This window comes from Rutilus rutilus (genome assembly GCF_951802725.1).
Source record: "Rutilus rutilus genome assembly, chromosome: 1".
Classification (NCBI taxonomy): Eukaryota; Metazoa; Chordata; class Actinopteri; order Cypriniformes; family Leuciscidae; genus Rutilus; species Rutilus rutilus.
Genome location: NC_140209.1, coordinates 39,701,740 through 39,719,005, shown reverse-complemented (window position 1 = coordinate 39,719,005; position 17,266 = coordinate 39,701,740). Strand labels below are relative to the sequence as shown.

The 17,266-nt window shown below is 40.5% G+C and overlaps 1 protein-coding gene across 4 annotated transcripts in view; it reads left to right on the top strand.

The window, feature by feature from the left end:
• The window catches only part of LOC311277018 (trinucleotide repeat-containing gene 6A protein-like), a 39,593-nt gene extending 23,397 nt beyond the window's left edge, over window positions 1-16,196 (top strand). For 3 of the 4 annotated variants that reach the window (XM_084387120.1, XM_084387121.1, XM_084387122.1), the window contains 19 exons: window positions 1,676-1,723; window positions 3,269-5,839; window positions 6,721-6,930; window positions 7,113-7,270; window positions 7,387-7,464; window positions 7,592-7,643; window positions 7,755-7,882; window positions 8,610-8,741; window positions 9,072-9,209; window positions 9,313-9,387; window positions 9,478-9,916; window positions 10,442-10,579; window positions 10,844-11,005; window positions 11,154-11,294; window positions 11,663-11,770; window positions 11,854-12,063; window positions 12,171-12,238; window positions 12,758-12,897; window positions 14,889-16,196. In XM_084387120.1, coding sequence (XP_084243246.1) covers window positions 1,678-1,723; window positions 3,269-5,839; window positions 6,721-6,930; window positions 7,113-7,270; window positions 7,387-7,464; window positions 7,592-7,643; window positions 7,755-7,882; window positions 8,610-8,741; window positions 9,072-9,209; window positions 9,313-9,387; window positions 9,478-9,916; window positions 10,442-10,579; window positions 10,844-11,005; window positions 11,154-11,294; window positions 11,663-11,770; window positions 11,854-12,063; window positions 12,171-12,238; window positions 12,758-12,897; window positions 14,889-15,264 — 5,370 coding nt within the window. In that variant the 5' untranslated portion in view covers window positions 1,676-1,677 and the 3' untranslated portion in view covers window positions 15,265-16,196. The remainder of the gene's footprint in view (window positions 1-1,675; window positions 1,724-3,268; window positions 5,840-6,720; window positions 6,931-7,112; window positions 7,271-7,386; window positions 7,465-7,591; window positions 7,644-7,754; window positions 7,883-8,609; window positions 8,742-9,071; window positions 9,210-9,312; window positions 9,388-9,477; window positions 9,917-10,441; window positions 10,580-10,843; window positions 11,006-11,153; window positions 11,295-11,662; window positions 11,771-11,853; window positions 12,064-12,170; window positions 12,239-12,757; window positions 12,898-14,888) is intronic. The other variant, XM_084387123.1, reaches the window with a different exon arrangement.
• Window positions 16,197-17,266: the final 1,070 nt, after the last annotated feature.

Here is a 17,266-nt window from a genome sequence, read left to right as displayed (position 1 = left end):
AGGGGTAACTTACAAACTCAAAGAAACAAACTTTACTTTCTGACTTTACAAAGTTCAGAAACTGGTACGTTACACAAGCATAGCCACATAAGTTGTATTAACTCACCTTTGACAAAGTGATCACTGCACACACAGGCTTTTTCCGACGTAGGTTTGCAAGGCATTTTTTTCCGGCGTTTTTCGGTCAATTTCTTGTCTTTTTCCCCTTGTGAACAACAACTTTTGGTACTCGATAAAAACTCCTTGTGGTTTCATCGATTTGAGCAACCATAAACGACGCAAAACATAGGCATTTTGAGTTTGTTTTAGTGCTTCCTAATGTAGCAAATCGCTTCCTGCCCTCCATCTGCATTTCGCACCATGGCAACGTAGTGATGTGACGTCATATGCAAACAAGCTATTCACCCATATTGAAAGAAGAGACGGTGAAACAACGTCACGACATCAACGGTAAAACAACGTCACGATTTCAACGTTGATTCGTTTTGTACAATCGAAACATAATCCAACATTAATTCGACCTTGGTCCCTTACGTTCACCGGTGAATCAACGTGGAAATGCCGGCTGTTTTTTTTATAAGTAAATGTTCCAATCAATGATCCAGGCAGCGCCAGCGCGTTCTCGTCTCCCTCCTTCATTTTACAGTCGAATGGTGGCTAGAACGGCTCCAGGTTCAAAGGTCAATATGGAATGGATTAATCTGCGTTATTTTTTTTAACGCGTTATTTTTTCTCAGATTAATTAATCGAAATGAACGCGTTAATGTCACAGCCCTAGTAGTATTTATTACTACAAGTTAAATAAACCTAGGCTACTGTACCTCAAAAACTTTATTTAATTTGTATTTTTTTTCTATTGTATTTGTCCTGTTGTAATTTGCTGTTTCGTTCCTATTTTTAATATAAAAATTAAAATAAAATGGTCTGCCTTGCTTTATTACAGAAGTCTGCCAGTCATGTGTGTAATGATTGCAATCAGCTTAATAATAATATTGGGTTGATTTAAAATGGGAAGAAAAAGGTTCACATTTAATTCAGTGGGTTTTTTTCTTCAAGTCCTATCTACCACAGTCAAATAGGAAAAGTAACACAAAACAGTAATTTAGAATCAAATCTATGTATATTCAAATTTTATTCAAAAAATTGAGAATTGATTTTTTTTTATCTAATCATGACCTCAATAGTCGATATGAATTGGAATAGTGAGGTACCAAAAGATTCCCACCCCAAGTGTTCATAAAGTACTGTTGTTTTTTTGTTTCTTTGGTATTTTAGTAGTCATGTTGATAAATTGGCTAATATTTCACCATTTTCAGATTGTAAGCATTGTCTAAAGTGTCTAAACAACAAAATAATTTGTTTCAAGTGTTTTGTTGTTTTTTGTAATGCAAGTATTGTGTAAAAATATCTGTGCTAGTATATTTTGGCATGTGCATGTCCCACTGAAAAACCCATATTAGTCAAGCACTAATTTAAAGTCCAGTTCAGTAGTCATGCTAATGGAGTTACCTGTAAAAGTAGCAGTGATGAATTGGAATTGTTGGTCATAGCTGTAGAAATAAGCAATATTATTTGTTAAATGGTCTTAGCGTGTGGCCTTTTTATTGGTGTGACCTATTTTGCAGCTTCATTTAGTTATTTTTCCTGACTGTGTTGCTCTTTGTTTTTTTTGTAGGCATGGCTCCCATTCGGGATTCTGTCAGCCACTCCCCTAACCAAACAGGTGGCGCACTATTTCTTTTTTTCTCACCATGTGCTGTTGTTTACCATTTTTGTTTAGTGTGTGTGTGTTAAGTCCAAAAGTCATCTGAAGACCTGTTCATCAGTTTGTGTTTAGGTAGATTGCAAGTTGTTGTCAATATCTCTGTGGTGCATGCTGAAGTGTTTTTCATGAGTAGCTTTGATTCTCTCTAAATTTAGCCGTTTGCTCTAAGAGCTTCTTGTAAGAATTATTATAATATCTTGGCATAGGTATACTGACTTTCCCTGTTTCCTGCCAAATCTGTGTTTTTCCTGTTATATAAGACCAGACTAGTAGTGCTGCCAACTGTTTCAAAGTGCTAACTTTTCTTAATTCAGTCTTGCATTGTAAGTATGTCTCCCATTAAAGGAACAGGTCCTCCAAAAATATTAAAGGCTGTCGTTTACTGACCTTGTGATTCTGAGCCTGAATGATTTTTTTTTTTTTCTCCAAAATATATCCTTTTGTGTTCAACAGAAGAAGTCATATAGGTTTGGAAAGACAAGGTCAGTAAATGACAGCCTTTAATAGGGTGAGTGAATGATAGCGGAATTTCCATTGTTCTATCCCGCTAACTTGTAGACTACAAGTCTCTCCCTAGTTGACGTCTCTTTTTGTCTCCCCTGGAGAGATGAAATATGAGATTGAAATGTAATATAACTGTAATTTTCCTTTACCTCCAGTGACCTTCAGCAGAATCTCATATTTTACTGAGTCACTCTTAAACAAACAGTTTACTTGAGACCAGCAAAGAGACTGTCTGTGCTGCTTTGTCTTCCCATATCTGTTGTTAACACAGCCGGGGAGAAGGATCTCAGACTTGGCAAGAGAACAGTGCTCAAAGAAGCTTGGCAGCCATCTTGCAGAAAAATATGAAAGCAAGAGCAGGCTACCAGAAAATGCATATTTCAACGAACACAGCAGTTGTGTTATTGTTAGAATTTAGTGCCACTACGCTTGCCGCATCAAAGCAAAATTAGCAAACTTGCAGAGACACTTCACACTTAGTGTTGCTGCTTGCAGTCGTCTGTCTTTCCCTTCTCTTCCATCCTGGCTTGCAGCATGATCATGCTGCGGCTACAAAATGGTGGCAGCTCTACTACTGTTTCAGTCTGGCTTGAGTGAGACACCTCTCAGCAGGACAGAGACAAGGACTATGGGCAGTTAGCCATTGTACAAAACAATTTGTAATTTGTAACCAAATGTTTGTAACCAACACATTTATATGCGCCATTTGGCTTGTGTTTTAGGTTGTTTTATTTACACGTGGGTGTATTACAGTTAATAATTCAGTTAATAAAAGTACAGGGATATTTCATTGCATGGAGTCTGTGGAACTAAATGTGCTGAATGTCTAAAGTAATGTCTTCCTGAATGTCTAAATTGTCCCAACAAATATTTTTGGGCAGGAACCTTATATTTTAAGTCACCACATTCTTAAGTCTTTACTAAACAAATACAGACTGTGTCCAAATTTTTTTCTCTGTTTGCCATCTGAAATGACTGACCTTTTATTTGCGTTCACAGGTTTGGAACATGCTGGTCTGGAACCTCAGTATGAAAGTTCACCATGGAGCTCAGGCTCACCTTGCAGCGACTCAAACAGCAACTGGGGAAAAGTAATTGTAGATAAGGGACCCTGGCCCTCTATCACTGGTAGTGATCCAGAGTTAGCCTCTGAATGTATGGATGCTGACTCTGCCTCCAGCTCTGGGTCGGAAAAAAATCTTAGTATGATGCCGTCTGGGAGCACTGGGGGTGACAACAATGGCAATAGACAAGGTTCTCATTTCATGGTTGCAAATGGCAGCAATAATGTGGGTAATGGGAGTGTTAAGGGGCCTTGGGGTGTATCCAATGGCTCAATGCTAAGCACATGTCAAGGCTCCGGAGATGGCCCCAGTGGCAAGCTGGCAGAAAGCAGCCATGGCAAAATAAATGCATGGGGTACCCAAGTTTCCTCAACCAATATAGGTATAAATCCAAGCACTTTGAACCCAAATGCCAACCATGGTGCCTGGCCCGTTCTTCAGAGCACTGGGCCCAATCCCCACGGGTCGGTGGGGAACGGAAATGGTGGCACCAACACTCAACAAAGCACCATAGGTCAAACACCCAGCATGCAGAGTATCAACTCTAAGATGTCCTGGGGATGCCTGCAGCTGTCCGAAGCTGAAGTCAATGGTACAAACAAGGTTCCAAGTGGGCAGCCTCAAAACCTTAACACTGAATTTAATGGACCAAATAACACTACTAACTCGATGACCTCTAGTTTACCAAACTCTACAGGTTCAATGCAGATGAATGAACAGCCCCCAGGGCACCGAGCTTGGCCTATGAGTACAGGGGGCTCCCCTCAGCTCCCTATTTCTCCAGTCTCTAATGGCACTTCCATTTCTCAACACGGCAACAGTGAGGGAATTAACAGTGGGTCTTACGGTACAGCATGGGGCATTACGCCCAGCACTAATTACTCTGGAGACAAATGTCCCATCCCTAAAGGCCAAGCTGTGGGCGACACTGTGAATGCAACTCTAATGCAGTCTGGAGCCAACAGCTCCTCTGTGAGTGCTGCTTTAAAGAATAATAATAATAACGGGATGGGCGGTCGTGAAAGAGGTTGGGACTCAACCCCCGGTACCTCACAAAGTATGTCTTGGGGAGCAGGTAATGGTGTGGGCCCAGCTGGGATCCCTCGCCCCTGGGGGAGTGCCTCCTCCTCCTCTTCTTCCTCTTCCTCATCCTCTTCAAACACTGGCACTAAGGTCTCAAACGGGGAGTGGAACACTTTGCCCAGCAACAGTCAGCATTCCAATGATAGCACGAATGGAAGCAGAAAGGGAACTAATGGATGGAAGTCTTTGGAGGATGATGCTCTTGGTATAGGGAGCTCTGGTCAAGCGTTGCAAGGCAGCACTTGGAACAAATCTACAGGCAGTGAAGGTAGTGGAGAGAGCTCGGGAGGTCGCAGTGAGAGGGACGGGCAGCGTGGTGCCAACCGAAGGAGGGGAAATCCGCAGGGCATGGTTAATGCAGCTCTCTCTAGAATTGACGTGGACCCCAGGGTGCTGTCCAACACTGGATGGGGACAAACTCCAGTCCGCCAGAACACTGTCTGGGATGTTTCAAGTTCCGATAAAAAGACAGGATCTGGACAGACAGGCTGGGGCAGTGCTCCCACTCAGGGATCTAACTCAGGTGGGTGGGGAGATGGACCCGGACCCAGCACCAACAAAAGTAGCGATTCTTCCGTGTCTGGGTGGTCTGAACCGAAACCTTCAACTGGCTGGGGAGTTACCAAAGGCCCAGTTGGGCAAAATAGATGGGAGGATGCCCCTTCTGTTACAATGAACAAAGGCGGTTCTTCATGGAATAGCACCAAGGATGAGAAGTCCTCTTGGAATAATGCGCCGAAGGCAAAGCAAGGCTGGGGCTCTGCTGGAGAGGGATGGGGTGAAGAAGGCCCAAAGGGAAACCATTGGGTAGAGACCCAGAAGCCTGGTTCAGGTGGCTGGGACAGGGACAGCGACAGCGACCGCTCTGGATCGGGCTGGAGCGAGCCTGGGCCCTGCGGGACAAGCAACACCTGGGGAGGCAGTGGAGACACCAACACTCCTGACCAGAGTGGTCCAGCCACAGGATGGGGAGACCCACCGAAGACTAACAATCAAAACCAAACCTGGGGCGAGCCAATCAAACCAAGCCACTCCAACCCTGCTTGGGGCGACAACACAAAAACGAACAACTCTTCAGAATGGGGTAAGTCCCAAGATTCCAGCATGGGAACGTTCAGGAGTGGGAACACCTCTCAGACTGGAGCCCCTAGTCAGAACAAGCCTACAGGATGGCGGGGGGGCCCAATACCTGCTGCCTCCAAAGAAGAATCATCCACTGGATGGGAAGAGCCATCCCCTGAATCCATCAGGCGCAGAATGGATATTGATGATGGTACTTCAGCATGGGGAGATCCCAACAAATTAAACTCCAACGTAAATATGTGGAACAAGAACAATGCTGGAGAGCAGGATGGCATGGCTGTTTGTCAGCCCCCACAAGCCCAAAGCTCCATGGCTCCAAAGGAAAAGAACTGCAGCCCAGGTGGGTGTCTTCCTTTTTGGCAGTGCCTTGGCAATTATTACTCACCCATTATATTTATCTTTAGTCATGCACTCATTCCTTTGGAATTTTTCTGGATGTGCTTTTTCCACCCACCCCTTTCCTCTAATACCTCCTGCACTGACAAGTTCTGAACTTATGATTGAGTGTTTGTGTGCATGCATGTCTATATATAAATGTATTCATGCAGTACATTGAAATTGATGTACATTGTGTAAGTGCAGCTTTTTCATTTTTGTTATTTGCTAAATGGGAACTGTAAAAGGATAGGTTCAAATAGTGTTCCCAATTCATTTGATATTGGCTGTATATGAGCTTGTGCTCAGGGAAAAATAGGCTTGGGTTACATTCTGACCTATGGTGCAGTCATAAGGCAGCAACTTGAGCAGGAGGGCACACATGAACAGGGCTATTTTTGAAGGAAGTATTCAGGGCATATGCTGGGTGGTGAAAGTGCATAAACCTTAGTGGTTAAATGTAAGCTGATCCATTAGAAGGACTTCAGAGTAAACAAAGCTTACATAAGCATGTTTATGCAAGGGTCGGATTTAGGCCATCGGAAAGTTTGCAGGTGCTGTCCAGTGCCACTTTGGAGTTTATTTGTACATATTAATTGCGTTGTCCTTGGTATTATTTTTTATTTTTTAAAACAATAACCTTTCCTTGTTTTAAGGATGTTAAATATTTCATGTTTAGATGCAAATGAGTTGCATAGTCATTTGCTATGTAGCTAATAATTCACACTTTTGATTCTTGTTTGCTCTGACGATTTAATTTGTTTGCAAAAAAAAATACTATACTATAAAAATAGTATTATTTTGTGTACTGGTATTTTGCTCATGTTTTTTGCTGTCTGCTCACAGGGTGGGGAGAGACGTATGGTGGGCCACAAAAAATGGAGTCCTCTACCTGGGGTGAGCATGCTGCTTCACCTGTCACTGTGGACAATGGCACGTCTGCTTGGGGAAAGCCTGTTGATACAGGTTCCAGCTGGGAAGGGCCAGGGAGGGAAAACTCAGGAGGCAGTAGCTGGGGCAATGCTGCTGTAGGACAGCAGTCACAGCACAAGTCTGGTATGTCACATCTCCAATTAAGGCAAAGAACTTTCTTTGATTTATTTTAAACCCATTGTTTATTTTTCCCCAATGTAAATATAAAATTAATTTAAATGTAACTGTTCAGTGATTTTATTTTTAATCACTGAACATATAATCACCCTTTTATTTTTCATTTGATATTGTTTTTGTCTTTTTAGGATCCAAACCTATGCAAGACTGGTATGGAGAGGAGAATTCTATGGCAGGGCACTCCAACTTGGAGGAGGAAGAGCAAGTAAAGATAGGCATGTGGAACAACAATTCATCACTGGAAAACCAAACTGGAAACTGGTCCTACAAGAAGATGCCTCCAAAGGTAATAATTCAGACCTGATTTAGCCTGGCAGAACTGCTTAAAATATCATTCACTGAATTTACTGTTTTGGACTTAGTGACAAAATTGTGTACATTTTGGTTGCTTATTTCCTTTAGCTGAACAAAGGACCCAACAAGCAAGATGATTCTCCGTGGATGAATCCGTTTGTGAAACAGTTCAACAACATGTACCCTGTAAGGATTAATAGTCTGATTGCTACAATTTCCAGTGAAACCTGATTATTTTAAATATTAGGTGACCACAAATCCTTTGTGAAACAAACTCATTAGTTAGCATGCTTACGCTTCTGTCTTTTTACAGAGGGATTCTGCTGAAGATTCCATGAAGAGCAATAAGATGGATATGTCTGGAGGTAGGTCACATTCACATGCTCCTCCAGTGCTGATATTGAGCGATGTTTGTTGCAGTCCATGAATACTAACATGATATTGTAAAATCTATAAATTCCTCTCATATTCTGCAGGAATGACAGACAAGCGCATTGATGTTGACAAGCATGTTCTTAATATGGGAGAGTACGGAAAGAATCCTGCTTCACGTCACCAGATCCACAAAGACTCTCCCATAGACCGTAATCCCTATATGGATAAGGTCAGTTATTTCCTAGTATCTTGTAGCAATAATGGAGCCTTCACTTCACACAGTGACTGTTACTTTTGCTTGTTGGTTACTTTAGCACCCTCTATGGGAAAGAAATGCAACGTAAAGAAGACCCTATGATGTAAAATTGATGTTTAGTTCAAATTAAACTTTATTTCTGAAGTTAAGAGCTTCGAGGGTGGGGGAGACATTTAAGGGAGTGAATTTAAATTAAAAAAAATCTCCTTCTTTTTTCTTCTTTTTTTTGTGCTTAATTTTAAGCTTTTTTTTTTTTTTTTTTAATCATTTTAAGTCATCTTGGGGCCCCATTGGAAAGCCCAAATTTCCAGAAGGAAATGCCTCAATCAATTTCATGGGGTATTTAACATCAAGTCATTCAGGAGTCGTAGTCTCTTTCTTATCCCAATTCCTAAAACATGCCAAAGAGGATGCTAACATAGCCTTTCTGACACTGCTTGGCCTGTGAATTGTGCTTCAGCTTTCACTGCCCGTATGTAATAGCTCTGTAGCAGATGAGTTCCCAAACTCACAGATCACTTCTATGCAGAATATCTGCTTTTTCCTTACGAATAATGCACAACAAAACAATGCAACTTGCCAGGGCCTCACCATCCAAACTCTGCCTCTGTTAGGCAGATGCCTGTGTGCTGAAGCTGTGAATGCACTGGACTGCTGAATGCTCATTATTTACATGTGGGTTGTTTGTGTTTCTCCACAGAATGTAAACATGTACAGTGTCGGTAATGCAGCAGCACAAGGCCGGAACGCCCAGCAGCCTCCAGCACAACCTATGAACTCCGCTCAGCCCAGTCTACGCAACCAAGTGCCTCCTCCACTACTTCCCTCTCAGGTAACTCCAATTGGGTTTCTAAAGCTCAGTTCACTTTAAGATTAAAGGGTTAGTTTACCCAAAAATTATGTAATTAATTACTCACCCTCATGTCCTTCCAAACCCGTAAGACTTTCGTTCATCTTCGAAACACAAATGAAGATCTTTTTGATCTTGATTTGAAGATCTGCACGATTTGAGGAAAAAATATTATTTATATTTTATTGAGAAATTATTTTCAATTAAATTTAAAAAAAGACAGAATAAATGTAATTTTGTAAACCAGAATAAACCATTAAAATATGTATGCCTTTTATTTTCATAACGAATGTGTACAATCTCTCTTTGCAGGTTCCTCCACCCCTGTTGAAGTACTCTCCCAATAATGGAGGTCTGAATCCTCTGTTTGGCCCACAGCAGGTGGCTATGCTGAACCAGCTGTCTCAACTCAACCAACTGTCTCAGCTTTCTCAGATTAATCAGTTACAGGTATTGATCCCACTGGAAGTAACAGCCTAGAAGATATTTAACTGATAAGTTACCATGTTCCTAGCGATACATATTACATTTTCTTCTTTTTTTTCGGTGCCAGCGTCTCCTTTTGCAGCAAAAAGCTCAAAATCAGAGGGCCATGCCTGTTAACAGCCGCCAGCAACAGGAACAGCAGGTTTGTGATCTCTTGGACCAATTTTGTGTGTGATTTTGTTTCTTTCTCTCTTGGCTCGTTTATGTAATTTTTCCATTTGTGATTGTGTAGGGTCGTGGTTTGGGTCCGTCCCAGCAAATGATCCAGACTCCTCGCCATCTCGATCCCTCCCTGATGAAGCAACAGACTTCCCCTCAGCCACCCTCACTGCACCAACCCAGCCTCAAGTCCTATATGGAGAACTTCATGCCCCCCAATGCCTCTGACCTGCAGAAAGAACAAAGTTCCTTGAGCTCGTTCAGTAATTTCCCTTTAGGTGGGTGTCCTCCCCATCTTAATATAGGCCAGACTGACTCTATGTTGCACCAAGCTGCCAAGCCCAACTCAATGTTTGCATCTGACATGTCAGGCTATCTGCCAGCTGGCATTAGTCAAAGTCATAGCCTCCTAGCCCCACCTATGAGCAATGGCCACATGGTGCCAGGCTCTCCCATCAACCCTCGGGTAGGAAAGAACTTCTGTCCTGACAGCAGCTCTCTGCCAGCAAGAGGTGAATACAGTCTATCTATTTTGTTGTCCCCAGCAAAGTTTCTTCTTGCATTTTGTATTAGATGGAAAAGGAAAACAATGCAATGTTGCAAAACCTTCTGATTTCAGTCCCTTATTATTTGATTGTAAATCCAATGTTTGGCTGGCATACGTATGGTGCTTGTACTTATAATTTCTGCCGCTTGACAATAATAAGGTTGTTTTTGCTTGTCGCCTTTGTTTTCCCAGTTTTTGTGCACTCTGTAATTTTTTTGTTTGTTGGCAACAATGCGGCTGCAATGGTGGTGTGGTGTTACACAAAAGCCAAAGTATTGAGTTGCGACACTGTCACCGTAATAAATAATTAGAATTCAATCAATACTTTGATATATCCAAAACACTGGGTGCATTTAAATTGAATGTAATGTTATGATCTTTTTGTTAGAGCTGCTGTTAATTCCTGGATACCAGAAATGTTGTTTACTTAATTTTCTGTCAGGATGTGTATTTTCTTGTTTTTTAATTTACTTTTGTTGTATTCCTCTAGGTTTGAACTCAAACTTGAATGTAAGCAACCTCGACATAAGTAGTGTTGGTTTTAAGGAGCCACAGTCCCGTCTGAAGAAGTGGACTGCCATGGATATCTCCGTTAACTCGCCACTTGATCAAAACCCCAGCAAATCTGGTGGGTTTCCCCATTTGATAACCCCTTTTTTGTAATCAGTCATAGCTTCACAGCTGATATGAAAAAATATATATGGCCGCGTGATTTATTGTGACAAGTGTCAATTAGTGCATTCCATCTAAATGTTGTTCTGTTTGAATTTTTTTTTCTGTTTATCAAGGATAAAAATCAACAGTAATCATTTTCAGTCAGTTGTGCAGCCCTAATCTTATCTCATCAAACAATGTGATTGAAAAGTGTCTAATGGATATGATTTTACTATAGGTGCTATAACATCTGGCCTGAGGCTTGAAGACTCGCCCTTTGGTCCATATGACTTCATGAATGCCAGTAACACTCCCATCAGTCCTCCTGGCTCTGTGGGAGATGGCTGGCCCAGCCGTGCCAAATCACCTCATGGTTCCACCAATGTCAACTGGCCACCAGGTTCAGACCCATTTGCTTCATAAATGATTTACATGTTCCAATCAAATCTTTCCCTGAAATAGAATATTACAGAGATGCTCAGCTGGTTAAGCATGGCGCTGTGCCATTGTGGCATGAACGAGCTCACCATGTTATGTTTATTTGACAGAGTTCCGTCCTGGTGAGCCCTGGAAAGGATATCCAAACATTGATCCTGAAACTGACCCATTTGTCACTCCTGGCAGTGTGATTAATAATCTCTCCATTAATACAGTCCGGGATGTTGATCACCTCAGGGACAGGAACAATGGTAAGTGATCTGTTAAACCAGCTATATATCATTATAAAGTACTGTTCAAAAGTTTGTGGTCAGTAAGATTTTTTTTTTTTAAAGAAATACATTTTTATTTAGCAAGGATGCATTAAATTGATCAAAAGTTAAAGTAAAATTTTAAACTTGAAATATATTAAAATAGACAAGTTATATTAAATTGTAAAATTTCACAATATTTCTGATATTGTGATCCTTATTTTATATTTTTGATCAAATAAATGCAGCCTTGGCGTAAGAGACTTTGCTCAGAGACCATTAAAGAAAATGTAATGGTACTGTAATTTGCTGAGTTGTATGTATTTGTGTTTTCAACAATGAAATATTTAATTTTTCTGTTCTTCCAGGGCCATCCTCATCACTTAACACCACGCTGCCTTCAAATAGTGCCTGGACATCCATTCGTGCCTCCAACCACAATAGTTCCCTCAGCAGTACAGCACAAAGCACTTCAGGTTGGTGTGCAACTATTTAGGCCGAGCCACACAGGCCTATGGTTCAAATACAGTCCATTAACTTTCTGCTTTCTTCCCTGCAGCCAGAAACAGTGACTCCAAATGGTCTCCTGGTACAGTCACCAACACCTCTTTGGCTCATGAGCTGTGGAAGGTTCCTCTCCCTTCGAAAGGCATCTCTGCTCCGTCCCGCCCTCCACCTGGCCTGACTGGCCAGAAACAGCCCTCATCTTGGGACAACGGTTCTCTGAGACTGGCAGGCTGGGGTGGCTCTGAATCCAGATTCAACTCTGGTTAGTCACAGTTATATTCCCTTTCACCTTTACAAACTCTTATTAACAGTGTCCGTACTGTAGAGTTTGAAGAATTGAGAGAGACCTGAAATGATCGTTGTTCACAGGTTCCAGCTGGGGTGACAGCAGCTCAGGGAGAACTAATTGGCTTGTTCTCAAAAACCTCACACCTCAGGTAAGAAGTTTAATGATTTGGACTGTATGGGCTCATTTTAACAGTCCATAGCATTCACATTGCCTGTTTCAGCACTCATGATTTTTGCAGTGCAAAACACATTGAAAATGCAGCATAAAACTATTTATCAACACCACTGTATTTTGCAGTTTAGGGTTTTATTGAAAAATCATCAATCGCTAATATAGATTATTGATACTTTTTTAGAAGTTTAGAAGGAAAAGCTAATATCTGTCAGGCACACAAACGCTTATTCTGAATGTCTGACTGAATTCAGATGATATATAGGCAATTTCTAGCTACATATTAGGTTGTGTGTTGCATCATTTGGACATATATGTAGCCCTGCTCATGTAAATATGATTTCATTATGATCAAGTTTGTAATAATTCTCAATGGCCAACTCTCATTAGCCATTTTGTAAGTAATGGCTGTTATTAAAGGAAATACTAGAAATCTAGATATCTTTTTATATATAACGCCACAGCAAAATAATTTATTGTGTAACATGTTTTGCAGATTGATGGCTCCACCTTGCGAACTCTGTGCATGCAGCACGGTCCACTGATCACATTCCATCTGAACCTTCCCCATGGCAATGCTGTGGTCTGCTACAGCTCTAAGGAGGAGGCGGCAAAAGCCCAGAAGTCACTGCACATGTAAGTCTATCTTTTTTTTTCAATGCAGGTAAAGAACAGAAATCATATTATGATTGCTAATAATTAATAATAGCAGTGTAAGAGGAGGTGAGTGCATTAAGTTTAGCTATACATAACTTGGACCACTTCTACCTTGAAAAACTATTCATCAAAAGCATCGATTGGTTTATAATGGTAAGAATTAAAATTTTCATAGAAATGTACAGCTTAAGACTGCAAGTTATGGCTGGGCGATAAAACGGTATCGGTATTTATCGGCAGTACGCAATTGTCGGTAACGATATATAAAAAAAAATTATATAGCGCTCGATATTTTCATTAAAATGCATAAATCTTAGTGTCCGTTTACATATCACATCTAAAAACACGTGGAAAGCGTGGCTGTGCCGCTTTCTCCTCCTTTCCAAAGTGCTTGCGCTCCCGTGGCGTCTTTCGTTGCTATGCAACCATGAACTGCGCTCTACACATCATGTTGACTGAAGGTGCGTTCCATTCGACCGTGATTCGTAAGTGGACTGCGAAGTTAAATATGGCGCGACCGCCACAACGTTGCCCAACATCAAATGGCAAACGTAATGAAAGCGGAACGAAAACTGCGATACTCGTTATTTTGGGTTTCACACTCAGTTTGGACCAATGTCAGCGCAAGCCGATCTTGATCAAGCGACACTGTTACTACACAGCGCTAATCCAGTAAAGAAAGCATTTGAAATCGCCACAGAAGTAATAACATCACTGCGAGATTTAGTGAGAAGCATTCAAATTTCTCCGTTATTAACCGTAGATCTCTATTAGATCAAACAGCGCTGGCGTGGAAACCAAGAGAAACATTGTTATGAATGAACTAGTTATAGGCTTTAAGTCCACAGATCAGCAACTGGTGGTGCATGGCTACTATTTTTGAGGTTTGATACGTTCCTTTATAAAATTGAATGACCATTTGAACTTCCATTTAAAAAAAATCAGCTTATGCAGTTCAGTATTGCAGTGGTCCTGAACCCCCGCCCCCCTCCCTTAATTTGAAAGATTATAGAGAAGAATTTTAACTTGATGAAATATTTTAGGGTTTAGCACAGCTAGAAAATTTTATATTCATTATACAATTGCCAATGGAGCATCAAGTTACATGACACTTCCTGAAGCCCCCTTTAAAATTTGCCCCGGCCCCCTGGTTTAGATCCACTGCACTATAGACCTTATTCACATCTTTGATTTTTAACGAGAATAAAAGCGAGCCTGTGAGGGATAGACATACATCTCTTCAGTGGGTTGTACTGTTATGTAATATGTTTTTGGATTAAGCTGACAAAACACTGCAAAAAAATCCCAGACAATATGAGCTTCAGAAAATTATAAGTGATCTAGGAGCTTTATACAGCTTTTAACAGCGGATGCCATTTAAAACATGGTAAGTCTATCCCTCACAGCCTCGCTTCATACCTGGCATGGCGCTGCTCTGAATAAGGTCTATAGGGGATATGCATGATACTGTTCAGTCATGTTTTAATTTTAAATGATATATTATAGTATTGTATGGGATTACAATAAAGGTTTATTTCACCCAAAAATTAGATTTCTGTCAGTAATTACTCACCCTCATGTTGTTCCAACCCCGTAATACTTCGGAATCTTCGGAACACAAATGAAGATATTTTTGATGAAATCTGAGAGCTGTCTCACTCCTTCATTTACCATGTGATCAGCGTATCAAATTGACATGGAAGAGAAGAGATTGTTGAATAAAGTCGTTGTTTTTTTTGTTTTTTTGTGCACAAAACATTTTCTCGTCACTTCAGAATTAAAATTTTTGGGTGAACTAACCCGTTAAGGGTCCTGATTGAAGTCTATCAGCGTGTTTACTTATTCGGTTGAAAAACTATAATAATGTGGCAACCTGATTCTCAGAACCACATGCTGGAGTTCACACAGACTTGTATGAGAGTGTAAGGCACAATACTGATTAAGACTCTGTTCTTCCTCTTCCTCCTCAGGTGTGTTTTAGGGAACACTACTATTCTTGCAGAGTTTGCTAGTGAAGAGGAAATTAATCGTTTCTTTGCACAAGGTCAGTCAATGACTGCCTCTCCCAGCTGGCAGACGCTGGGCTCTTCTCAGAATCGGATCGGATCCATCGAGGGTTCTCACCCCTTCCCAAACCGCACTGATCCAAATCACTGGAACGGCAGCGGGCTGTCAGGAGCTGGCAGCGGAGACCTGCACGGCTCGTCTCTCTGGGGCGTTCCCAATTACTCCACGAGCCTGTGGGGCAGCCCCAGTGGTGGTGAGGGAGGGAGAATCAACAGTCCCTCCCCCATCAGCTCCTTCCTTCCTGTTGACCATCTGATGGGAGGTGGGGAGTCCATGTAGAGCATCTTTCACCTTCTGACTTAAAAACAAAAAAACGAGACAAAAAAAAACAAAAACATACAAACCCGTGACCTCAATGTGGAAATAGTTAATCATAATCATATGACCATATATATATTATATATAAAAAAAATCAAATGGCACTAGTTAGACTTTCTTCACTTACAAAAAAAACAAAAACAATGCGGGGTCACCCTGTGGAAACAAGTTACGTTTTTTTCTGCACATATGTCCACTTTGTTTTAGCCCAAAACATATCAGTTTGAATACTTGAATCATGCAGGCCAATTCTATAATGTGAAAGGATGTATTTACACTTCCAGGTAGTGCTCTTCATACAGAAAAAAAGCTTCAGTCGAGCTCATCTGTTTATTCATCATGTTTATTTGAATTCCAATTCTTTTCGTTTTGTTTTTATTATTTGCATTTTGTTTGCTGACAATGTTGGAGTTTGAGCTTTTTTAACTTTGCACTGAATGTGGTTTTTCTCAGTATAATCTGCAATATGGAGGGAGCCGACAGTTCCAGTATAGTTGTTTACTCAAGGATGTTCTTAAAGTGTGCGCTCTACTATGCCTTGATGTACGCCTACCTTATTGTGGTATTGTGGAGTTTGAGATCAAGATATAGATGCTGACTTAGGATTATTTGATGATATTACAGAAATAAGTATTGCACCAATTTTGTTTTAAAACTAAAGAATTTAGCTCTGCAGTGTAAAAAACTGTAGCCACAGCTGTGACTTGCAAACCCGACCTGCAAGCCAGGGGGAACAGCACTTTCAAAATAGGCTTTCAATTTTGTTTTGGAGGCGTCACATTGTGCCCTCTTGTTTACAAAACGTTTTGAGGGGGAAAGTATGGTCATTCTTCCTTTTATTTTAAATGAAAAAAAAAAAAAAAAATGCATAAAGAATTTTTTAAAAATCATATAAAAATTATAAAATACAAAAAAAAGAACAAAAAAAGAACAAAAAACGACAAAAGAAAACTAAAAAAAAAAAAAAAAAATCTTGAGGATGAAGACGAAGCTTTCTATCTCTGGGAATACTGATCAGTGTTTGGCCATGTCATTGGTTATTTTATCTATTCCTCTTGTCTGCTAAATAACCAGCATGGTTCTCAGGAAATATAGCCAGTTTTCCCCCATAGAAACTCCTTGTAGGAAAATCCAACTTTTAGCACTGAAACTACTTATAGCTCTGTAAGTTTTTCTCTGCCAAATAACTGCTTTAAGCTGGAGACATTCTACATACTGCTTTTCGAATATGCTGTCTTTTTATTAATGAGTGGATATGGTTTGCTGAATCACTATCTAGTCCTTCCCTTTTTCCCACTGAGTGGCTCAATGTTTTTCGCTTTGTGACTGTCGAAGTAACTGTCAAAAGTCATAAGAAAAAGCAGAAATCTGTAACTATGCATACTGTGGCCACTGACTCGGCCTACAGAATCGCTTTTTCTTTGTCTGAAGTAATGTTTTATATGTTTCCGCAATTTGCATATACATTGTTTGAAAATATATATATATATGTGTGTATATATATACATATATATATTTTCCTCATCGCCAGAGCTGGTGTTAAAGAAAATCTTGTTTGGTTATTTTAACAGTGCAAAAGTCGTCCACATTTCATTGCCTTGATTCAAATTGTGTCCGAAGATGCAACAAGTCAAGTGGCTTTTAACTGTTTACAAATAGAAAATGATTGTAATGTGTACAGTTTGGTTGTGTTAATCTGAAGTTCCTTACAATATTAATAAATTAATGTTTTGGCTGCTCATTACCATTTTATTTTAATTTGATTTAGTTTTAATTTTGTTTGTTTTTTTTTTCTTCCCCTTTCCCTCCCCTTTTCCCCCTTCCTCAAAGCTGGTTTGTCATTGAAAATGGCTTGCCTCTGTACTTGTGGCCAAGGAAGGCTGGATTAGAGGTGAATGTAATCTATTGCTGGTAGTTAAAATAATGTGCATAGATTTCCAAACTATTTACCTTTTATTGTACT